Source organism: Scyliorhinus torazame, chromosome 22, assembly GCF_047496885.1.
Source record: "Scyliorhinus torazame isolate Kashiwa2021f chromosome 22, sScyTor2.1, whole genome shotgun sequence".
In the NCBI taxonomy this organism is placed as follows: Eukaryota; Metazoa; Chordata; class Chondrichthyes; order Carcharhiniformes; family Scyliorhinidae; genus Scyliorhinus; species Scyliorhinus torazame.
In genome coordinates this window covers 96,788,465-96,807,260 of record NC_092728.1, presented here as the reverse complement: position 1 = coordinate 96,807,260, position 18,796 = coordinate 96,788,465, and the positions used below count along the sequence as shown (strand labels likewise).

The 18,796-nt window shown below is 44.2% G+C and overlaps 1 protein-coding gene across 2 annotated transcripts in view; it reads left to right on the top strand.

Annotated features, from left to right (window-relative positions):
• Window positions 1-18,545, top strand: part of ass1 (argininosuccinate synthase 1) — a 165,691-nt gene extending 147,146 nt beyond the window's left edge. For both annotated transcript variants that reach the window (XM_072488677.1, XM_072488678.1), the window contains exons 13-15: window positions 7,127-7,283; window positions 17,475-17,540; window positions 18,358-18,545. In XM_072488677.1, coding sequence (XP_072344778.1) covers window positions 7,127-7,283; window positions 17,475-17,540; window positions 18,358-18,409 — 275 coding nt within the window. In that variant the 3' untranslated portion in view covers window positions 18,410-18,545. The remainder of the gene's footprint in view (window positions 1-7,126; window positions 7,284-17,474; window positions 17,541-18,357) is intronic.
• The last annotated feature ends 251 nt before the right edge of the window (window positions 18,546-18,796 follow it).

The window sequence follows — 18,796 nt, the reverse complement described above, 5'->3', positions numbered from 1 at the left end:
GCCCGCGATCGGGGCCCACCGATCCGCTAGCGGGCCTGTGCCGTGGGGGCACTCTTTCCCTCCGTGTCAGCCGGTGTGACGGTCCGCCATGGCCGGCGTGGAGAAGAACTCCCCTGCTCATGCGCTGGGATGACGCCAGTACACGCTGGCGCTCCCGCGCAGGTACCAACTCACGCTGGCCGGCAGAGGCTAGTCACCACCGGTTGGTGCGGCGCCAACTCTGCCGCGCCGGCCTAGCCCCTGAAGGTGCGGAGGATTCCGCAACTTCCGGGCGGCCCAATGCCGGAGTGGTTCACGCCACTCCTCGGCGCTGGTACGGCCCGCCCCGCCGGATAGCGGAGAATCCCGCCCCTCATCTCTGGAATTTGGCTTTTTAAATCCATGTTCTACATGGAAGAACATTCATTCATCAGATGGGGCAGGACAGTAGCTGTTTTTCTTGCCCATGTTGACTTGATGTGAAGAGCACCTTACAGCACCTTTAGACCAGAGTCTGCTTTTTGTTGTTCTTCAGTAGCTAGCAATGTTCTTCTTATTTGTTTTCAGAAATATTAATTTTAAAATTTTCTCATCATGGCATGGTGGTGCAGTGGTTAACATTGCTGCCTCATGGTGCCGAGGATCCGGGTTCGATCCCGGCCTCAGGTCACTGTCCGTGTGGAGTTTGCACATTCTCCCTGTGTCTGCCTGAGTCTCACCCCCACAACCCAATGATGTGCAGGGTAGGTGGATTGGCCACGCTAAATTGCCCCTTAATTGGAATGTTTTTAAGAAAATTCTCATCATTTTGTCGAAATCCCTCTTTTAAAAAAACAAATAGGGCGGGATTCTCCCAACGGGAGTCTTAAGTGCCGACGCCGGAGTAAAAACCGGAGTGTTTCACTCTGGCGTCGGCGCCCGTTCCCAGACCCCTATTCTCCCCCTCCGTGGGACTAGCAGAGGTATCGCGTGATTTACGGGGGCGGGGGCTCAGCGCGGCGCCAACTTGCACATGCACGGTGGCCGTCCTCCCCCAGGCCACCCCGCACAAACATAGCGGATGGATCCAGGCTCGCCGGCCGAAGAAAGGAGGCCCGCCGACCGAGAGGCCGGCCCGCCGATCGGTTGGTCCCGATCGCGTAGCAGGCCACTCCGGTGCCCCCCCCCCCGCCCCCCGGAACAGAGCCCCCCCCCCCCCCTCCCCGGAGGCCGCCCCCCAAGCCTTCGCGACGAGTACCCACTGGCAGTAACCAGGTGTGGATGGCGCCGGCGGGACTAGGCCATTTACGCGTGGCCGCTCGGCCCATCCAGGCCGGAGAATCGCCGCTCGCCGTTTGCGGCGATTCTCCGAGCGGCCCGGCACGATTTGCGCGGCGCTGGTTTCGGGGGGGGGGGGAATCGCGTCCGGGGGTCGGGCGGCGTGGCGCGATTCACACGGCGCCCCAGCGATTCTCCCACCCGGCCCGGGGTGGGGGGCGGGGCGGGTGAATACCGCACATACTTTTTGTCTCCATAGTGCCGTTATTGTTGGGGATTAGAATTTTGATATTGTCAGCAAAGCTAGATGTAAAGTAAAACTTCCTTTACACTTCCCTGATAATCCCATGCTTTGAATTACACTAGTACTACATCATTGAATGATTTCCTTGCGCAGAGGGGACTCTGTTTGAAATTAAACATTTCATGTCAATCTCTGGGCTCTTTTACATTGTGGGTCAAACACACTTGGATCTGAATGTTCGAGGCTGGTCCAGATTGATTTAGCATGAAACATTGAGCCAATAGTTGTACACGTACCTGGGTTTCAGCTGTACTAGCTCTATATATTCTGGAAAAGGGAAAAGCTAATGGAAGGGTTATGCCATGATTTCTAAAGGTTAAGTGGGTGATTGAAGGTTATGAGGGGTTAGTGAGCCCCTCGCATACCTTTTATTATCTAAGAAACAATAAATACCTAATTGCTTTCCTTCATTAGTTACAACAGACTGGACAGGAATGGTGTTTACAGGTGTGTGGAATGTACTCTTGTTAATGTTCTGCCTCTGAAGATACTTTGTCAGAGGTCTGTTGTAACCAGTGTTTATACTTGGGGCTAGTGTGAAAACTACAAAACAAATTAAGGTTTAAGACATGAGAAATCCTGGCAGTTTTTTAAAAATTGTTTTTTTAATAAACAATTTTATTGAGGTATTTTTGGCATATAAAACAATGACATTGACAATGACCGTACAAAAGGAAAGTTTTAAAAATATTGTTATAGTCAACTGAAACTTGGTGAACATTTTGTTTTTGGCAGCAACAGCTTTCAGCAGCGTGAAGTAATAAATGTATAATAAAGACACCATGTTGGTATAACTTAGAGCACGAGAGCGGTAGAATGTCAGTTTCAGTCATCCTCCCTTTGCTGAATTTCTTTGATGCAGTCATTTTGCCTCTGGGGTTGGGGCTTGAATAATGTCAAGATTGATAAGAAGCTATTGTAGTTCTGAAAGCTGTAAAGTCTTAAGTGAAAAATGTTACAAATAATTTCCCTCGCTGGGTATGAGTCTGTAACCAGAACAGTTCATTATGTCGGCATCAATTTGTCAATTTTATTCGGAAATCACAAGGATAGGTGATGTAAGAAATTGAATTGTCACACTGGTGAAGTAAAGGTTTATGTTCTGAACTTTAATTTATATTCTTGAGACAAAGTAGAGGGAGTTATTTTACTATTTCTACGTGCTTGGTTGGTGAGAAGAATGGAAATTGTTCAATTCCCAACATGAACATCCCTCAGTGTGGGTACAAAACAAAAATGAATCTAAAATACAATTTATTCTAAGTTGCAGATAGGTTTACCCATCATTATCAGCACAAACCTTTCCATTCATTTTGGTTTTAAATAAGGTATACCTAGGTCACTATTAACCTGTTTATCATTTTAATGTCAAGTATTGCATCAAAGAAGACAGGTGACAGTTACAGGACTTTGTGCAGGATAATCATAGGCTTAGTGTGATGTTTTTGTGATAATACTAAAAACAAATTACATTCTCTTTCTCAAGGGAGCTGAGCGCTGGCGAATATGTCGGCAAGGTGTGCATCAGCCAGATAAACAGATGTGGCAGTGATAGCTTCTTGTAAAGAGAGGGAAAGAGGTACAGCAAAAAGGAGAAATTGGAGACTATCTGCTCTTTTGAGCTCTGAAATGAGATGTTATTTTGGAAGGAGAGTACCGGTGAGCAGCAACAAAAACGTGCAGGTTTGCAGAAAGAAACATATGGACCTTTGATTTCAATCCTGATAAATACTGGGTCAGGTCTCAGCTATTCAGTTAGATTCACTAGAAGGGTCTGAGGAGCCTCTCGTGGGACTGTTCAGCAAACTATCAGGAGGCCACGCCAGGCTGTTCATTCAGGGCTCAAAGGCCTGCAGGATGAATTTGAACTGCCCTTTGTGACTTCATTGTCAGGGTTGGTTGTGCTTTATAAGGTTGAAAGAAGCCATTTTTCAGCTCTTTCTTTACTGAGAGGCCCTCTCTTGTAATGACTTTGGTGATTCCCAGTAGGTTGTGAATTTGTCATGTGATGTCATTTCTAACCCCCTAACCCCCAGAAAAAAAGTAAATAAAATCATTACTATAAACATCTGTAAATGATGCAAAAACTATTGCAAATAGATTTTTCAAATAACTGAATTCAGTAGTAGCTTCAATTTAAGCAGCAATTAACAGGGTTTGTCCAAATTAGATAAAGGATTCCAGATTATTAGTAAATTAGAGCATCTTTGTGGTCTATTAATCTAATTTAATTACAGTAGAAACAATAAAAACACATAAGGGGCGATTCTCCAGGGGCCTCCAGCCCCAGGCGGGGTTCCCGATGGCCCGTTGGATCAGACATAAGGGCCAAATCAGGATTCTCGCCAGGCGTCAAACCCATTGCGAGTCTACAAGCCCACTCCACCTGCGAGATTAGGTACATGTCCAGAGAGAGCGCAAACCTGATCCAAACTAATTATGATTCATTTGAAAGTAATTAGTGGGTTTGAAGCGGAATGCCTTCCGAAATGCTCCTACCCCCCCAGCTGGAAGTCACTCTGGCATAGAGCACTGCTGGTCCCTAAAAGAGGACACCAGGCTCCATGGAACACAGAGAATGAGCAAGGGGGCAAATGCCCACTCTACACTTACTTCCAGGGTGCCAAGGGGAGTCCTTCAAGAGAGGTGGGGGTATGGGAGGCTCAGGCTAGGCTGAAGGAGCTCAGGTGGGGATTTTTCCTAGGATGAGGGTCGTGTGTCAGATCTTCCCTCTGTAGCTTTGAAAATCATGTCAAGTTGTAGTTAAAAGTCTTTCCTCTGGGCGGCACGGTGGCGCAGTGGTTAGCACTGCTGCCTCACAATGCCGAGGACTCAGGTTCGACCCCAGCCCAGGTCATTTTGTGTGGAGTTTGCACATTCTCCCGATGTCTGCGTGGGCCTACCCTCACAGCCCAAAGATGAATTGGCCATGCTAAATTGGCCCTTAATTGGAAAAAACGAATTGAGCACTTTAAATTTTTTTTAAAATGTTTTAAAGCCTTCCTTCTGATCTGTTAGAACCCTTTGATGTCTCTCCCAGCGTCTCAAGTTCAAATATCTGTCAGGTGAAGGTGAAAAAAAGAATTGAGTACTCTGAATTTATTTATTTTAAAAGATGAAGGTGAAAGTCTTCCCTTTGATGTGTTGGAAATCTTTCTTTTTTTTCCAATTAATTTCATTTTTTCCAATTAGGGGGCAATTTAGTGTGGTCAATTGACCTACCCTGCACATCTTTGGGTTGTGGGGGCGAAACCCACACAAACACGGGGAGAATGTGTAAACTCCACACGGACAGTGACCCAGAGCCGGGATCGAACCTGGGACCTTGGCGCTGTGAGGCAGCAATGCTAACCATTCTGCCACCGTGCTGCCCGTGTTGGAAACCTTTCAAGTGCTTTGTTCACAGTCAAATTTCATTCCGCTTCAACTTTTGCAAGCCAATGTGCATGCTGAGAAGCCTAAAAGCTTTGAACTGCATTTTTTACATTCAATTTCATGACCCATTACCTTTTACAAGTCTCTTGATTGACAAGTCCAGGCTGCCGTGGGGCAGCACAGTAGCACAGTGGTTAGCACAGTTGCTTCACAGCTCCAGGGTCACAGGATTGATTCCCGGTTTGGGTCACTGTCTGTACAGAGTCTGCATGTTCTCCCCATGTGTGCGTGGGTTTCCTCCGGGTGCTCCGGTTTCTTCCCACAGTCCAAAGATGCGCAGGTTAGGTGGATTGGCCATTCTAAATTGCCCTCCAAAAAGGTTAGGTGGGGTTAGTGGTTACGGGGATAAAGTGGATAGGGTGGAGGCATGGGACTTAAGTAGGGTACTCGTTCAAAGGCCGGTGCAGACTCGATGGGCCGAATGGCCTCCTGCACTGGAAATTCTATAATTCTATTTCACAGGAGGGATTAGCTTTGTTTGTTTCTATAGCTCTTCAGGGCCCATTGACTCTGAAGTGCTTCCTCTTATAAGCAGGTGTTGTTTCTAACCGCAGTCCCATCTGTGTGTTTAGGTCCTTGCAAAAACCACCCCTCTCCAAAGTTTTCCAAGGGCCATTGAATAGCACCTTACAGGCATTGCCAGGGCCAGCAGAAATTGCACCGATTTTCCCACTGGCGACAGTACTAAGAATTAATTCGGGAGAATCACGGCCATGATATTTGTTGAACAGAACAGCTAAAAAAGTTTGCTTGGAAAACTTTTTAATTGTTACAACATGAAACAAATTATATTCATATTTTACCATGCTGATGGTATAGTGTCCATCATAGTAATGAGCAAGTTTTATTGAACAACTGATATTTTGGTACCCTGAGGGGAGTGGCTGTGATACCTGTATTCCCTCTGTGCCTACCTGTTCAATCACTGCCAGATGGATTGGACAGCCTGAGGTTTTAAATATACCGTGGTCTATTTCCTGTTTAATCCTTTATTTATTTTATAGTCAAGTTGTCTATGCCCAGAAAGCGCTGAAGTCAGCACTAAACTCTTGTTATGGGGATTTGATCTAAACACAATATATTGTGCAAGCTCCCGGTATGAGATTTCCAGTTGTGTCCCACTGTACACCTGCATCTGAGAGATAGCACTTCAAAAAAATCTTTTAAAAGCAGCAAGCTGTTGGCTCCAGGAGATAGCCTGAATGTGAGACATGGTGCACATTATTCCTGATGTAGTTGCTTTATTATTTATTTTTTGCTGTGATTAGAGCTCAGAATGACAACTCCTGGTAACTAAATAGGAAGATGCACGTTGGCAGTCGGTGAACAGCTCCACAGCCTCATTTAGCTTTTGAGTCTTTATGCTGGGAGCTCCACATTGCTCACTGTCATAACACAAGCAAGTAAAGAAATTGTGGCTTTGACAAGCCATGCAACGGAAATTGCTTGGACAATGTAATAGACAAATAACAGTCAAATATTCTTTATCTGTCTTTTTCCTGTTTCTCCTACTCAATTCTTTCCTTCGTACTAGCCATGTGGATATTGGATGATTCTTTAGAACAAAAGACAGCAAGAGATTGGAGGTGGGTCTGTGTAGCATTCAGAGAGAAAGAGATTCTGTTAAACTTACAGAGCCTGCAGCTTTAATAAAGTAGTTTCAGACCTCCTCTGCTCACATTTCTGATCATGGAGTTTTGTCTTGATATTGGACAATACTTGCTTGAACACTGCCATGTTTTCATTCAAGGATATTTATTGCATGTCCAGTTGTGTTTTGTATAAAACGTTTGAAAAGGCATTTTTGATCACAGCCAATCTCACAGCTGCAGCCTAAAGGCATGTTGGGGCCATGAAAATGACTTGCATCCATAAATCCAGGGCTTTTGCATGGAATAGAGCCTCATATTTTATCACCTTGAGATTCACATTCCTGCAGAGCAGCCCGGATACAGTGCCATCATCAAGGCAAACTGATGTTTATCAGTGTTATGTACATCTTTGGGATTCGGGTGGTATTTATGAACTGCATGATTATTGTCATGGTTTGTGATGTTTTCTTACTCAATGCAATTACCACATGGCTACCATTTCAGATTATTTGATCAATATTTATTTACTAAATATTCTTTCGTATTCATGCTTCAATAGGATTTTGGGACAGCCCTGAGTGTGCATTTGCCCGGCACTGCATCAACAAATCACAGGAGCATGTCGCAGGGAAAGTTCAGCTGTCTGTCTTTAAGGGACAAGTCTACATTCTTGGTCGGGAGTCACCTACTTCCTTGTACAATCAGGATCTTGTGAGGTATGTAACATCGCAATCTTTATCAGTTGATTTTCAGTTTTGTTTGAATAATGTGAAAAGTTTTGTGATGTGAACTCCTACCATTAGGTCAGCTTGGCTCACTAAGACTGTTAATTCCATCTGGTTACATCGTAAATGCCAACCTTAACATCTTCCTAGTATAGCACCTAAATTTTTAAGTCTAGATAGAGTTCAGGCTTGAATAATTCCTGTCAAACCATTTTGGCTGTCAGAATCAATGACTAAAGTATAGTGTATAATGAGGAAAATGCGCCAAGTTTGAGCATGATGCCAAAATAAGATGGTAGCTATGATGTGGAGATACCGGCGTTGGACTGGGGTGAGCACAGTAAGAAGTTTTACAACACCAGGTTAAAGTCCAACAGGTTTGTTTCAAATCACTAGCTTTTGGAGCACTGCTCCTTCCTCATTCACCTGAGGAAGGAGCAGTGCTCCGAAAGCTAGTGATTTGAAACAAACCTGTTGGACTTTAACCTGGTGTTGTAAGACTTCTTACTGTGCCAAAATAAGAAGCTAAGCACTTAAAGGGGAACAATACAATCAGGAGCAAAAGATTTGTATCTTCCACTAAGGAGGTCAGTTAAAAATCATGCCACCATACTGAGCTGCCATGACAGACAAAACAGAAGATCTTACTGTGTTAGTTTGTTCCACATCTGAATCCCTCCAAAAAGGACTCTTAATAGCCTAGATTACTCGACCTCCAGAAGAGCCCCACAGATGCTGACTGGCTTACAGTGCATTCCCAGCGTGCTGATATTTTAAATTGCTGGTGACTTTACAATTTGTCTGCAATCTAATTACTGAACCTACAGAATATCAAAGTACAATATTGCAGTTTACAAATGGGGAATTTTGCTATAAAACTTCCAAGAAGTATTTTTCTGATATGATCGGACGAAACAATATACTGAAAGCTAATTTTTTTTTAACTGAGATACAGCAGTCACCATACCGAAACGTTAGTTGAATAACTGTTTTGAGTTTTATGATCAATGCAAACTGGCAAAATGGGCAGCCTCTAGCTCCTTCGTTTACTTCCAATTCCTTCACTTTGAGCTTCAATAAATAAAATAGATTCATGGGAATAAATCACTTTGGATCAAGTTATAAAAGAAATAACATTTATTGTACAGCAGTTGATGTTGAGTAACTGAGATTTAAGATGTTATGGTTTAGATTGCTGCCCTAGTCCTTTTGAAATGATTTCCTTTCACACACTCATTCATTCATTGTTCATATGCTTGCTGTGTATAATGTATATATTGGATATAAAGGCAGAAAAATTCTGTGTTTGTCACATTATTGAGGTTGATGTTTTGTATGGTGAGGCAATGCATTACTGTTGATATAGTGAGATTAGTTATTGACTGTCTCATGCCCCAAAGAATGTGTACATCTGCCACACATATTACAGTGTTGTAATCTTTATTGATTTTAATCCACCAATTACAGCCACAAGAAATCAACAATAACACATACAGATCAATAACTCATGGTACCATTCAGTGGATCAATACAAATCTGTGTTAAGTTTCTTGCAGTCCACTCAAAAGGCAACAAACTGTGTCCTTTATCCTTGTTTTTAAATAAGTAAACACAATTACTCATGCAGAGTTGGAATTGTATTGTGTTACACATGCAGTTTACTTTCTTATTGTCAAAGTTACGTTTTGCGATTGTAGAGACATTGAAATGTTTTTATCCCTGTGAAAAAAGGTATCGGGTAGGATAAATACCTCAGCTGATTTATCTCTTTTGTAGGCAAAATGCACACAGAGTAACCCTTAATAATCCCCTTCTTTATGGCTTACAGTCACAGAAGGAGCTAAATGAATAAAGTAAAAGTAATCAGGAGCATTTATTCCCTGTCAGTTCCAAAGTGATTTCTCTTTCAATTTCTACATCAGTGCCTTTAAAATGTTTGAATGATGATGGAATCATACTAATAAAAGAATAGCAGTAAGCAGTACAGGAGGCTGGAAGTGACTGGTCACAGTAGGTATAAAGTAATGTAATTATACGGCATACAGCCCACTCGACTGCACAAAAATAAAAGCATGGAATTCTGGAGAGACATCCAGCACCATTGTAAATTCTTCCAAATTGCTTGTTTTTTTAATCTCACAAATAATTCATCAGTCGCAACAAGGCTGGTAACTGCTGTGGAGTTTTGAAACCTAATGGAGATGAAAAAAGCAGAACATTTAAAAGAAAAAGTTAAAACAGAAGAGATTTAAAGAATTATATAAGAGTATTTTATTTGAATTTCTCCTGTTTTTTTGGTTTCCCTGGGTACACATTATCTACAGCTGAGAGGTAGACATACAGGCAAGATGACCTTCTCCCAGCACTGAATTGCTACTAAGAGCCGCATGAGAAATGTACAAGAAAGATTTTTGCAGCTATATTTTTCCTTCTTTCATTCATGTGAGGGCAGCATTGCAGGATTCAGTTCAGTCCTTCGCCATTGCCACACAACAGGAGCTCAGCAGAATGTAGAATTAAACCTGCGCCCAACACTTTGGTGAAGGGTTTCATTGTGTTATACAACTCAAACTAGGAAGAGAGGTTTCAAAATAACACCCTGAAACTGTACAGCAACACATCCTCTTAATGGCACAATCCCAGGGAAGCCAAGCCCTTAGAGTGCAAAATCCGTAAGTTAACATAGAATGTAATATAAAAAACAAATTTGGGAAGCAAGATGCTGCAGCTTTGCAAATCAAGATAGTGCTTTTGCTGAGCAATAATTTCTACAATGGTGTGAGTAACATTAATTATATTTGTATATTATAAGGAGCTTGGTCATCTGACTTAATGTGATTTTTCAAGGACCATCATTGTTTCTCAAAAACCATGACCCAGTTTTAAACCCCCAGCCAGTGTAAAGGCAAGACACTCACCTATGTATCCTGATTTTTGAGTAGACAAGAGAGGGTGGGGGTGGGCACACATGGAGAAAGCAGTGATTTCAAATATGCAAATTAGGTCTGATGATATTACCGGGTGAAGGCTTGAGTGTGCAAGCAGTGACAACCTCCCCATCAGGTGAAATCTGACAACCTCCCCATCAGATGAAATCTTGTCAGGAGTAAGAGTGTGTGCCGGAGAATTTCACTCCGGGTTCCCTTATCGACAATGAGGAGCAGGTATGCTCTATTGAGTCTCAAGGAAGTCTTGGGACACCCTTGCTCTGGGCTACCCTCCCCCAGCTGCATCCCAGCAACAACCTATAATTAAGTAGCACCTTTAACGTAATGAAACTTACCAAGGCGCTTCACAAGAACGTTATAAAACTAACCTACCTACATAAAGAGATGTCGTGTGCGATTCAGTGACCGCGCAACTGGTGAATCTCGCGAGAGTCCCAAATCGGACTCCACGCCGGGTCAATCACAAGTCACCTGGAAAGGGGTTGAGGGGGTCTTGCTGGGGCCTCCCCAAGGTTAGGGATTGAGGGGGGTCAATAAGGTGAGATGCAGGGGGAATAGATCAGGGCTGCCAGACAGAAGGCTATAAAACGTGACTCGTGTTTGATAAGGGGCCTCAACGAGGAACACACGGCCGAAGCTGCACTTAGCCCCATATTGTACACTGAACGCTCTGCTTACCGGAACTCCTCAGTGTAGCGAGAGACCCCCGAAGCAACCCTGAAGAACTAGCTGTCTCACGTTAATATGCAGATTTGCTAAAAAGTGGTCCCATCCACAGTGGGCAGGATTCACATCGCAACGTCTTGCGAGATTCTGCGGAGTGGGGTCTCCTAGCCCTTATCGACCATGCTGCGTCACGGTGAGTTTTTCGGGTGCAGCAAGGCCTTTTGATCACTCCCCAGGAATCAAACCTGATGCATTCTGACATCCATGACTTAATGCTTCTGTTGACAAATTTATTAAGAGTTTTTTGAGGATGTAACGAGTAGGGTAGATAATAGGGAACTAGTAGATATATTATACTTGGATTTCCAGAAGATATTCATTAAGTGGCCTCACAAAAGGTTACCATACAAGATAAAGGCTCATGAAGTTGATGCTAATATGTTAACATGGATAGTGGATTGACAGACAAAATGCAAAGAGTAGAATAATGGGGCATTTTCAAGTTGGCAACATGCAATTAGTGGAATGCCCCAAGGATCGGTGCTGGAGCTTCATCTATTTACAATCTATCTTAATGGCTTAGACAAAGAGATGGACAGTAATATATCTAAGTTTGCTGATGATGGAGGGAATGGTGGGAATGCAAGCTATGAGGAGGATACAAAGAGGCGGCAAAGTAATGTACAGATTAAAATACTGAGCAACAAGGTGAAAGATTGTGGGTTAGTATGAGGTATAGTCGTAAGAATAGAAAAACAATATTTTTTAAAAGGCTTGAAGCTTAATAAATGTTGATGTTGTGAGGGACTTGGATGTACTCAAGAATCACAAAGTTAGCATGCGGGTGCAGCAAGCAATTAGGACGGCAAATAGCATTTTGCGAGGGGATTGGAGTACAAGAATATAGTTGTTGTGCAATAATTGAATAGGACTTTAATGAGGCAACACCTGGAATTCTAAGAAAGGATATACTTGCATTGGAGGTGGTACAACAACGGTTCACTAGATTAGTCCCTACTGTGCGAGGCTGACAAAATAGAGCTTGTACTCGCTGGAGTTGAGAAAAATAAGAGATGATCTCATTGAAACATACAGAATTCTGAAGGGGCTTGACAGGAGTTGACTCTTGACACTTCGAGGTTGGGGAATCTGGAAACCCTGACTTATCATGTGGCCACCGGCAGACCTTTCCTGGAATTAAGGGTCCTGGGGGTAGAAATACAGCACTGCTGCTGCCAGCCAAACACGGGCTGGCAGCTCTCAGCCCTTCATTACATGCACGACCACCGAGAATGATGATGACTGCTGACAATGCATTCACTGGAGGCCCAGGATCAATGAGTGACCTGAGGTCACAAAGAGTGAGGGTAGGAGGGGTGTCACTGGTTAGAGGGAACTGGGGATCAGAAGAAAGGACAGGGAGGTGATTCTACAATGGGTTGCGCCTCTTCCCAATGTCAGGTCCCTCAATGAGGCATTGAAAGACCATACCCCAGCCCGGAAGCCCACAGGCTTTTGTAATTGGGACTTCCCCACCTGTCACGGGTTGAATACTAGCAGCAGCAGGATGTGACCCATTAATTACCACTTAAGGGCCGACCATTAGCCTTCCTGCTCCAGCTTAACTGGGGCAGAGGCCTAAAGACAATAGGCCCCGCACATCCCACCCTCTTGCCTGATGAAATGCTCCCTGACTACAAACACGCCTTTGGGGGAGGGTGTTAAATTCTGTCCATTAACTCTGTTTCCCTCTACACAGATACTAAGGCTGAAATTTCCAGCCCTGCATGCCGGCGGGATCTTCCAATCCGCCAATTTGATCAGAGAGTTCAATGGCTCACCGGCCCCTCTACGGGAAACCTGTGCTGGGGGAGCTAGAAAATTCCAGCCTGACTATTTCCCGCTCTTTCTGTTGTTATTAAAGAATTACATATTTTGTTCCCTTTCCTCCCCACACTTTCCCCTTATCATCCCTGTTCTCTGCAATACATTATTCCATAGTTTATTTTACTGAGAATCAAATTCTACGGTATTAATATTATCCTGCAGACATGCATGATAATAGGAGCAAATCAAGTTGTTTGGTAGGTATAAAAGGACATTTGTTTAGATGAGAGATGTTTTTATTGCGAATGTCTGCAGCTGTCAGCATGAATAGGCAAACTGAACCCTGATCAATGCCCATGCTGCTCCAGAAGTCACTTGTAGGTACGTTAGAGTGTGACCCTGGGAGGATTCATCCTACGTTTTATTTATTTTGTTAAACACCCAAGTAAATGTTTGCTAAATGTAGCTAAAAACCACAGTCTCCTCCAATCAAATACCATAGCTTGAGACACAGTACTGCTGTACCGACCATGTGATTTGATTAGTTTTTTATTAAATTGCATGTCACAGTACAGTGCCTGTGTGTGTGTGTGTGTGTGTGTGTGTGTATATATATATTCTATATTTTCTTTTACAGATTCTTAGTACATTTAATTGTCTATGTTGCCTTGAAGGTTCACTACATCCTTGACATTGTCAGATTGCAACTGGCAACAAAAGCTGTTTTTGATAGATGTTCTCTAATTGTTAAGTTCCCATTGTATGGAAGCGTTCAGTGCAGCCTGCATGCTCTAGATCAACAAAAGAACAATAACTTGGCTTTTAATTTTTCTTTGAAAAGTAAAACTCTGGTGGTTTAACTGAGAGATTCCATGTTATTGCCCCGAGTGTCAAAAAATAAAAATAAATCAATTTGTTGAGCAAAAGTTTTCTATTGGAAAGGCTGTGTCAGTATGCTGTGGCTTTTTAGACTTGCGTTCTAACAGATTATAACAAAAGATTGAGGAGTAAAATTAAAGTGATGCATGCTTCATGGACATGTTGCTGTCAACGTGCATTATCTTTGAACCATTTATTGATCCTAATTTTTTCTGTTGAAACAGTTGACCCTACATTTAGCGAGGGTAGAACAGATTGATGTATTAGTGTAAGCAAAACCATGGATAAAAACACTATTTAGCAAACAGTAGCTACCATAGGGGTATAGGTACCCTGGGAGTTATCCTCCTCATCAATCTGCTCATATGGTATTCATGGTAAGAGGAGTTAAATGTAGTTTTTAAAATAAACAATAGGTTTGCTCATTACAATGTGAGCAATGCTAGTAAATACAAAGCAAATCACTCTAGTTCAACTGTGTAGTGAGATGTGCATGCTTTCTAAGTGAATAATGCAATAAGATGTGCTAAGATGTCAGTTATATAATCATAATTTTCTCTATAATATGCATTGATTATTACACAATGGAGATCACAAAGTGTTCAAAACCAGTGTAGGGTTAGTACTTAATGAATTTGACAATTACATTCACTAAAACTTCAGAGGAAGATAATTCTTCCCCTTGATTCAAAGTCATTTTAGCACAAAGATACACATTATGTACGTCGTAGAATCATCATAGAATCCCTACAGTGCAGAAGGAGGCCATTGGCCTGTCGCCTGCACCGACCTTTTGAATGAGCACCTTTGTTCCTTTCACTCTCATTTACTTTTCCTTATGGGCATCTTTCTTATTTGCCTTAGTTGCTCCATGGGGCAGCAAGTTCCACAATTTTAACTACTGTCTGGGTAAAAACATTTCTCCAGAATTCTTTGGGATATATTAGTGACCACTTCAGCACCTAACTCCACCATTCTGCTGCTGAAATGCCTATCTATATTTGCATTGCCTCCAGGTTCAACTATTGCAGTGTCCTCCTGGCCCTCCTATCCTCCACCCTACGTAAACTTCATCCACAAATTCTAACTGTTTTGTTTCCCATACTAAGTACCACCCAACATCCCCTGTCCTCATGAATTTGCATTGATACCTTGAACCCCAATGCCTCAGGATTAAAATCTTTGTTAACTTTTCCGCCCTACAATCCTCCCTGTACTACCATGAATACCCAGCTCCTTATACGTTACCTTCTCACTTTGCTTAAATATTGAAGACTCTGGTTTAGTTACCTGGGATGAGAGCGACAGACCATTCAGTTACTGTTTTGTACCTCCAATTCCATTTATAGACCCCCAACCTTTGCCTATTTTAATCTGAAATGCTCTGGGATATGTTGAAAGGCAATTAATGAATGCAAGTTTTTGCTGTTATTTGGTACCCCATCTCAAGTAGTAGATTAGAGTTTAGCATGGAGGGGAATCAAAGAGATCTTTGTTCTGAAACTTTGGTTCTCTAACCTGCTTCAACATGGACTCAGTACAGTGATCAAACTGTTACCTATTCGTTGAGACGTGCGGCACCTGTTTTCTGGTGCAGTGCTCCCCCGCCAGCAATGGGATTCTCCGTCCCGGCAGCCAGCAAATGGGGTTTCCCATTGTGGGTACCCCCACACCGTCGGGAAATCCGCAGGCGTGAGTGCGCTGCCGGCGAAGCGGAGGATCCTGCTGATGGAGAATCGAGCCCTTTATGTTGTAGCAGTGATTACAATTAGATTTCATTGGAAGTACTTGACTGTAGGGGACAAATAGCTCAGTTTGCAAGATGACAAGTGCGTGTTTTCAAATAAAACCAACCGCCTGTGTTCAATTCTTGCTCTGGCTGAGGAATTGTGACCCGCCTCCTTCTCTACCTCAAAGTGGAAGGCAATGACAAATGACTACTGACAAAATAACTGCGAACAGCTCAGACTGAGATACCAGCAGACAATGAACCAAGCACCTGCCTTCAGACAAACCATGGGCGAGATTCTCCGACCCCCCGCCGGGTTGGCGGCCCCCCCCCCCCCCCCTCCCCCCGCGATTCTCCGGCCCGTATGGGCCGAAGTCCCGCTGTTAAAATGCCTGTCCCGCCGGCGTAAATTAAACCACCTACCTTACCGGCGGGACAAGGCGGCGCGGGCGGGCTCCGGGGTCCTGGGGGGGGGCGCAGAGCGATCTGGCCCCAGGAGGTGCCCCCACTGTGGCCTGGCCCGCGATCGGGGCCCACCGATCCACGGGTGGGCCTGTGCCGTGGGGGCACTTTTTCCCTTCCGCCTTCGGCACGGTCTCCACCATGGCGGAGGCGGAAGAGACCCCCTCCACTGTGCACGCGCGGGAATGCCATCAGCGGCCGCTAACGCTCCCGCGCATGCGCCGCCTGGAGATGTCATTTTCGCGCCAGCTGGCGGGGCACCAAAGGCCTTTTCTGCCAGCTGGCGGGGCGAAAATTCGTCCGGCGCGGGCCTAGCCCCTTAAGGTTGGGGCTCGACCCCCCAAGATGTGGAGCATTCCGCACCTTTGGGGCGGCGCGATGCCCGACTGATTTGCGCCGTTTTGGGCGCCAGTCTGCGGACATCGCGCCGATACCGGAGAATTTCGCCCTATACATTTTTTAAAAAAAATTTAGAGTACCCAATTCATTTTTCCAATTAAGGGGCAGTTTAGCGTGTTCAATCCACCTACCTAGCACATCTTTGGGTTGTGGGGGCGAAACCTACGCAAACACGGGGAGAATGTGCAAACTCCACACGGACAGTGACCCAGAGCCTGGATCAAACCTGGGACCTTGGTGCCATGAGACTGCAGTGCTACCACTGCGCCACCGTGCTGCCCTCAGACAAGCGATACATGATGGGGGGGAATCTAACTGAAAGGTTTCTAAGTGTCATTTGTGGTGGGTTTTATGGGATGTTTCCTGCCAGCTCTGTTGGCGATTTCCCCACCACTGTCTAACCACAAAGCCACTTTTTCGGGCCCTGGGGAGGTCCTCCCCGGTCAAACTCACACCGAATTATTTTCAATCACTGGTGAGCTGAACTCACTGGCCAGATCGGTTCCTCGGAGATCAGGCCGCCATTTTGAAAAGGTGCCCCTATCTCTAAGTGAGCTTGTTGGTCCCCCATATCCCCCACCCATGAGCAATGTTACCCCCACACATATGGCCATTACCGCACACCACCCCAAGTAATGACACCCTATTATGGGGTCGCTGAGGGCCTGCCTTTTCAGGTCTTCCCACGCCCCTTTCGGGCCCCACTCCCCCTTCCAGGACCCCCCTTCACCCCCCCCCCCCCAAACCGTCCAGAGGGCTCGGCATACCTGTTCTGCACCCCCCAACCCTTCATATCACCCCCCCCCCCCCACACACCCCTTTCATGGGCATTGCCCCATCAGGCCCTGATCCCTTGGCAATTGCACCTGGGCTCCCTGGCAATGCCCCTGCCAACTTTGCAGTGCCAAGGTGCCTGCATTCCACGAGGAGGGCCAAGGTGCCACCCTGACCACCCGGGGCCTCCAGTGGTCCGGGAAACCCCCTCGGGTGCCATTCCGCCTGGTCTACATAAGTAGGTTCAAAACATACTTAGCTGCGTGGCTTGGTCACGGCCATTGTGGGCGGGATCCTGATCGTACTGCCTCACGAGGTCCGGGTAGATCTCGCAAAGCGTACTGGCTGCCGGGAAACCCACGGGAGGCTCCACCCGGCATCTACCGGGCGTGACGTGGCCGATAGGTTGCGCCTGATATGACTTAAATGTATTAAAATGTGGCAAAAGAATATTAACCAAAAATAGATTGATGTGATTTATTAAATGTTTCTTTCCAGCATGAACGTACAGGGGGATTATGACCCAATTGATGCAGGTGGATTTATCAGGATTTGCTCTTTGAGGTGAGTGCTGTTTTATTATTTTAGAAGGAAAAAGTGGACCCAGATGTTTTATGCGAGTTAAAAGTTTTGTTTTCTTCTATATTATCATGGGGACAATAATTTATAAACCCATCTGAGAAAGAGCTAAAAGATTGAACAACTAGCTATGATACAAACGTGGTTCTTGTCTGTCTTTGCTATCTTATTGTAGATATGCCTGCACCCACGCACGTGCCACCACGGGGGCATGTAAACATGTTGTAATTTGGCAATAGGAAGGAGCAACCACAGCTCCTGCTTGTATCTTCCATTATTTTTATTCCTCCTCCATCCAGTATACCACCTAATCCTCCTTCTATTTCATCTTTCAGTCAAGATCAGGAATCACCAAGTGAGGAATCTTGTGCATGAACACATTTCCTCTTATTCCCATAGGACAAATTACAATTAACCTTTTTGGGGGGTGGGGGGGGAGGGGCATTAAATAATGTTTAGAATTTTAATACTGTAGTTGAAAAGTTTATGACCTAAAAACACATGCTGTGCGACGGTTGCAAAATTTCTCTCCATGGTGGCTTATTTAACGATGAATCCCTGAACATTGACAATGAACGAGCCACCATTATAGCATATTAGTCAAGATGTGCAGGAAACAGCACATCCACATCTTAGAAGCTGCAATGATGGATTCAGGTAGGTTTTCTTGAAAGAACATGCAAAAGAATTTGTAAGATCATGGATTTCTGTTAAAATCTGTGTAAAGCATGTTCTCTACTTTTTTGATATCTCCCTGTTTTATTATAAAAATGCTAAAATATCCCATTGTATTTCCAAACAGGCTGAAGGAATATCATCGTCTCAAGAGCGCCATGACTCCAAAATCTAAATGAATGAGGTTGAACTTTGACTGTCAAGCCGATGCATTTGAATTTGACAGGATATGAAATCCTGTGATGGAAGCAAAGTTCAGGTTTCTCTTCTGTTACTGGTTTCACTTTCAATAAAATTAATCCTCTTGAACGCAAAGGCAACTTGGTTGACTATTTCTCTGCTATTTCCTTTAACTGGCAATGAAGAAGAAGGACTTTGTAGTTGAAAAGTTTATGACCTGAAATTTATGAGTTGATTTTTAAAAATACTTGAAAATTATATTACTTTGCGTTTTTTATGAAAAGCTTAGGTGAAGGTTTCAGACCTGTAGCACAGGTTACTGTCAAGGTGAAACATGTATATGACAAAGCTTGATAAATCAAGAAATCATTGGGTAGTACCAAGCT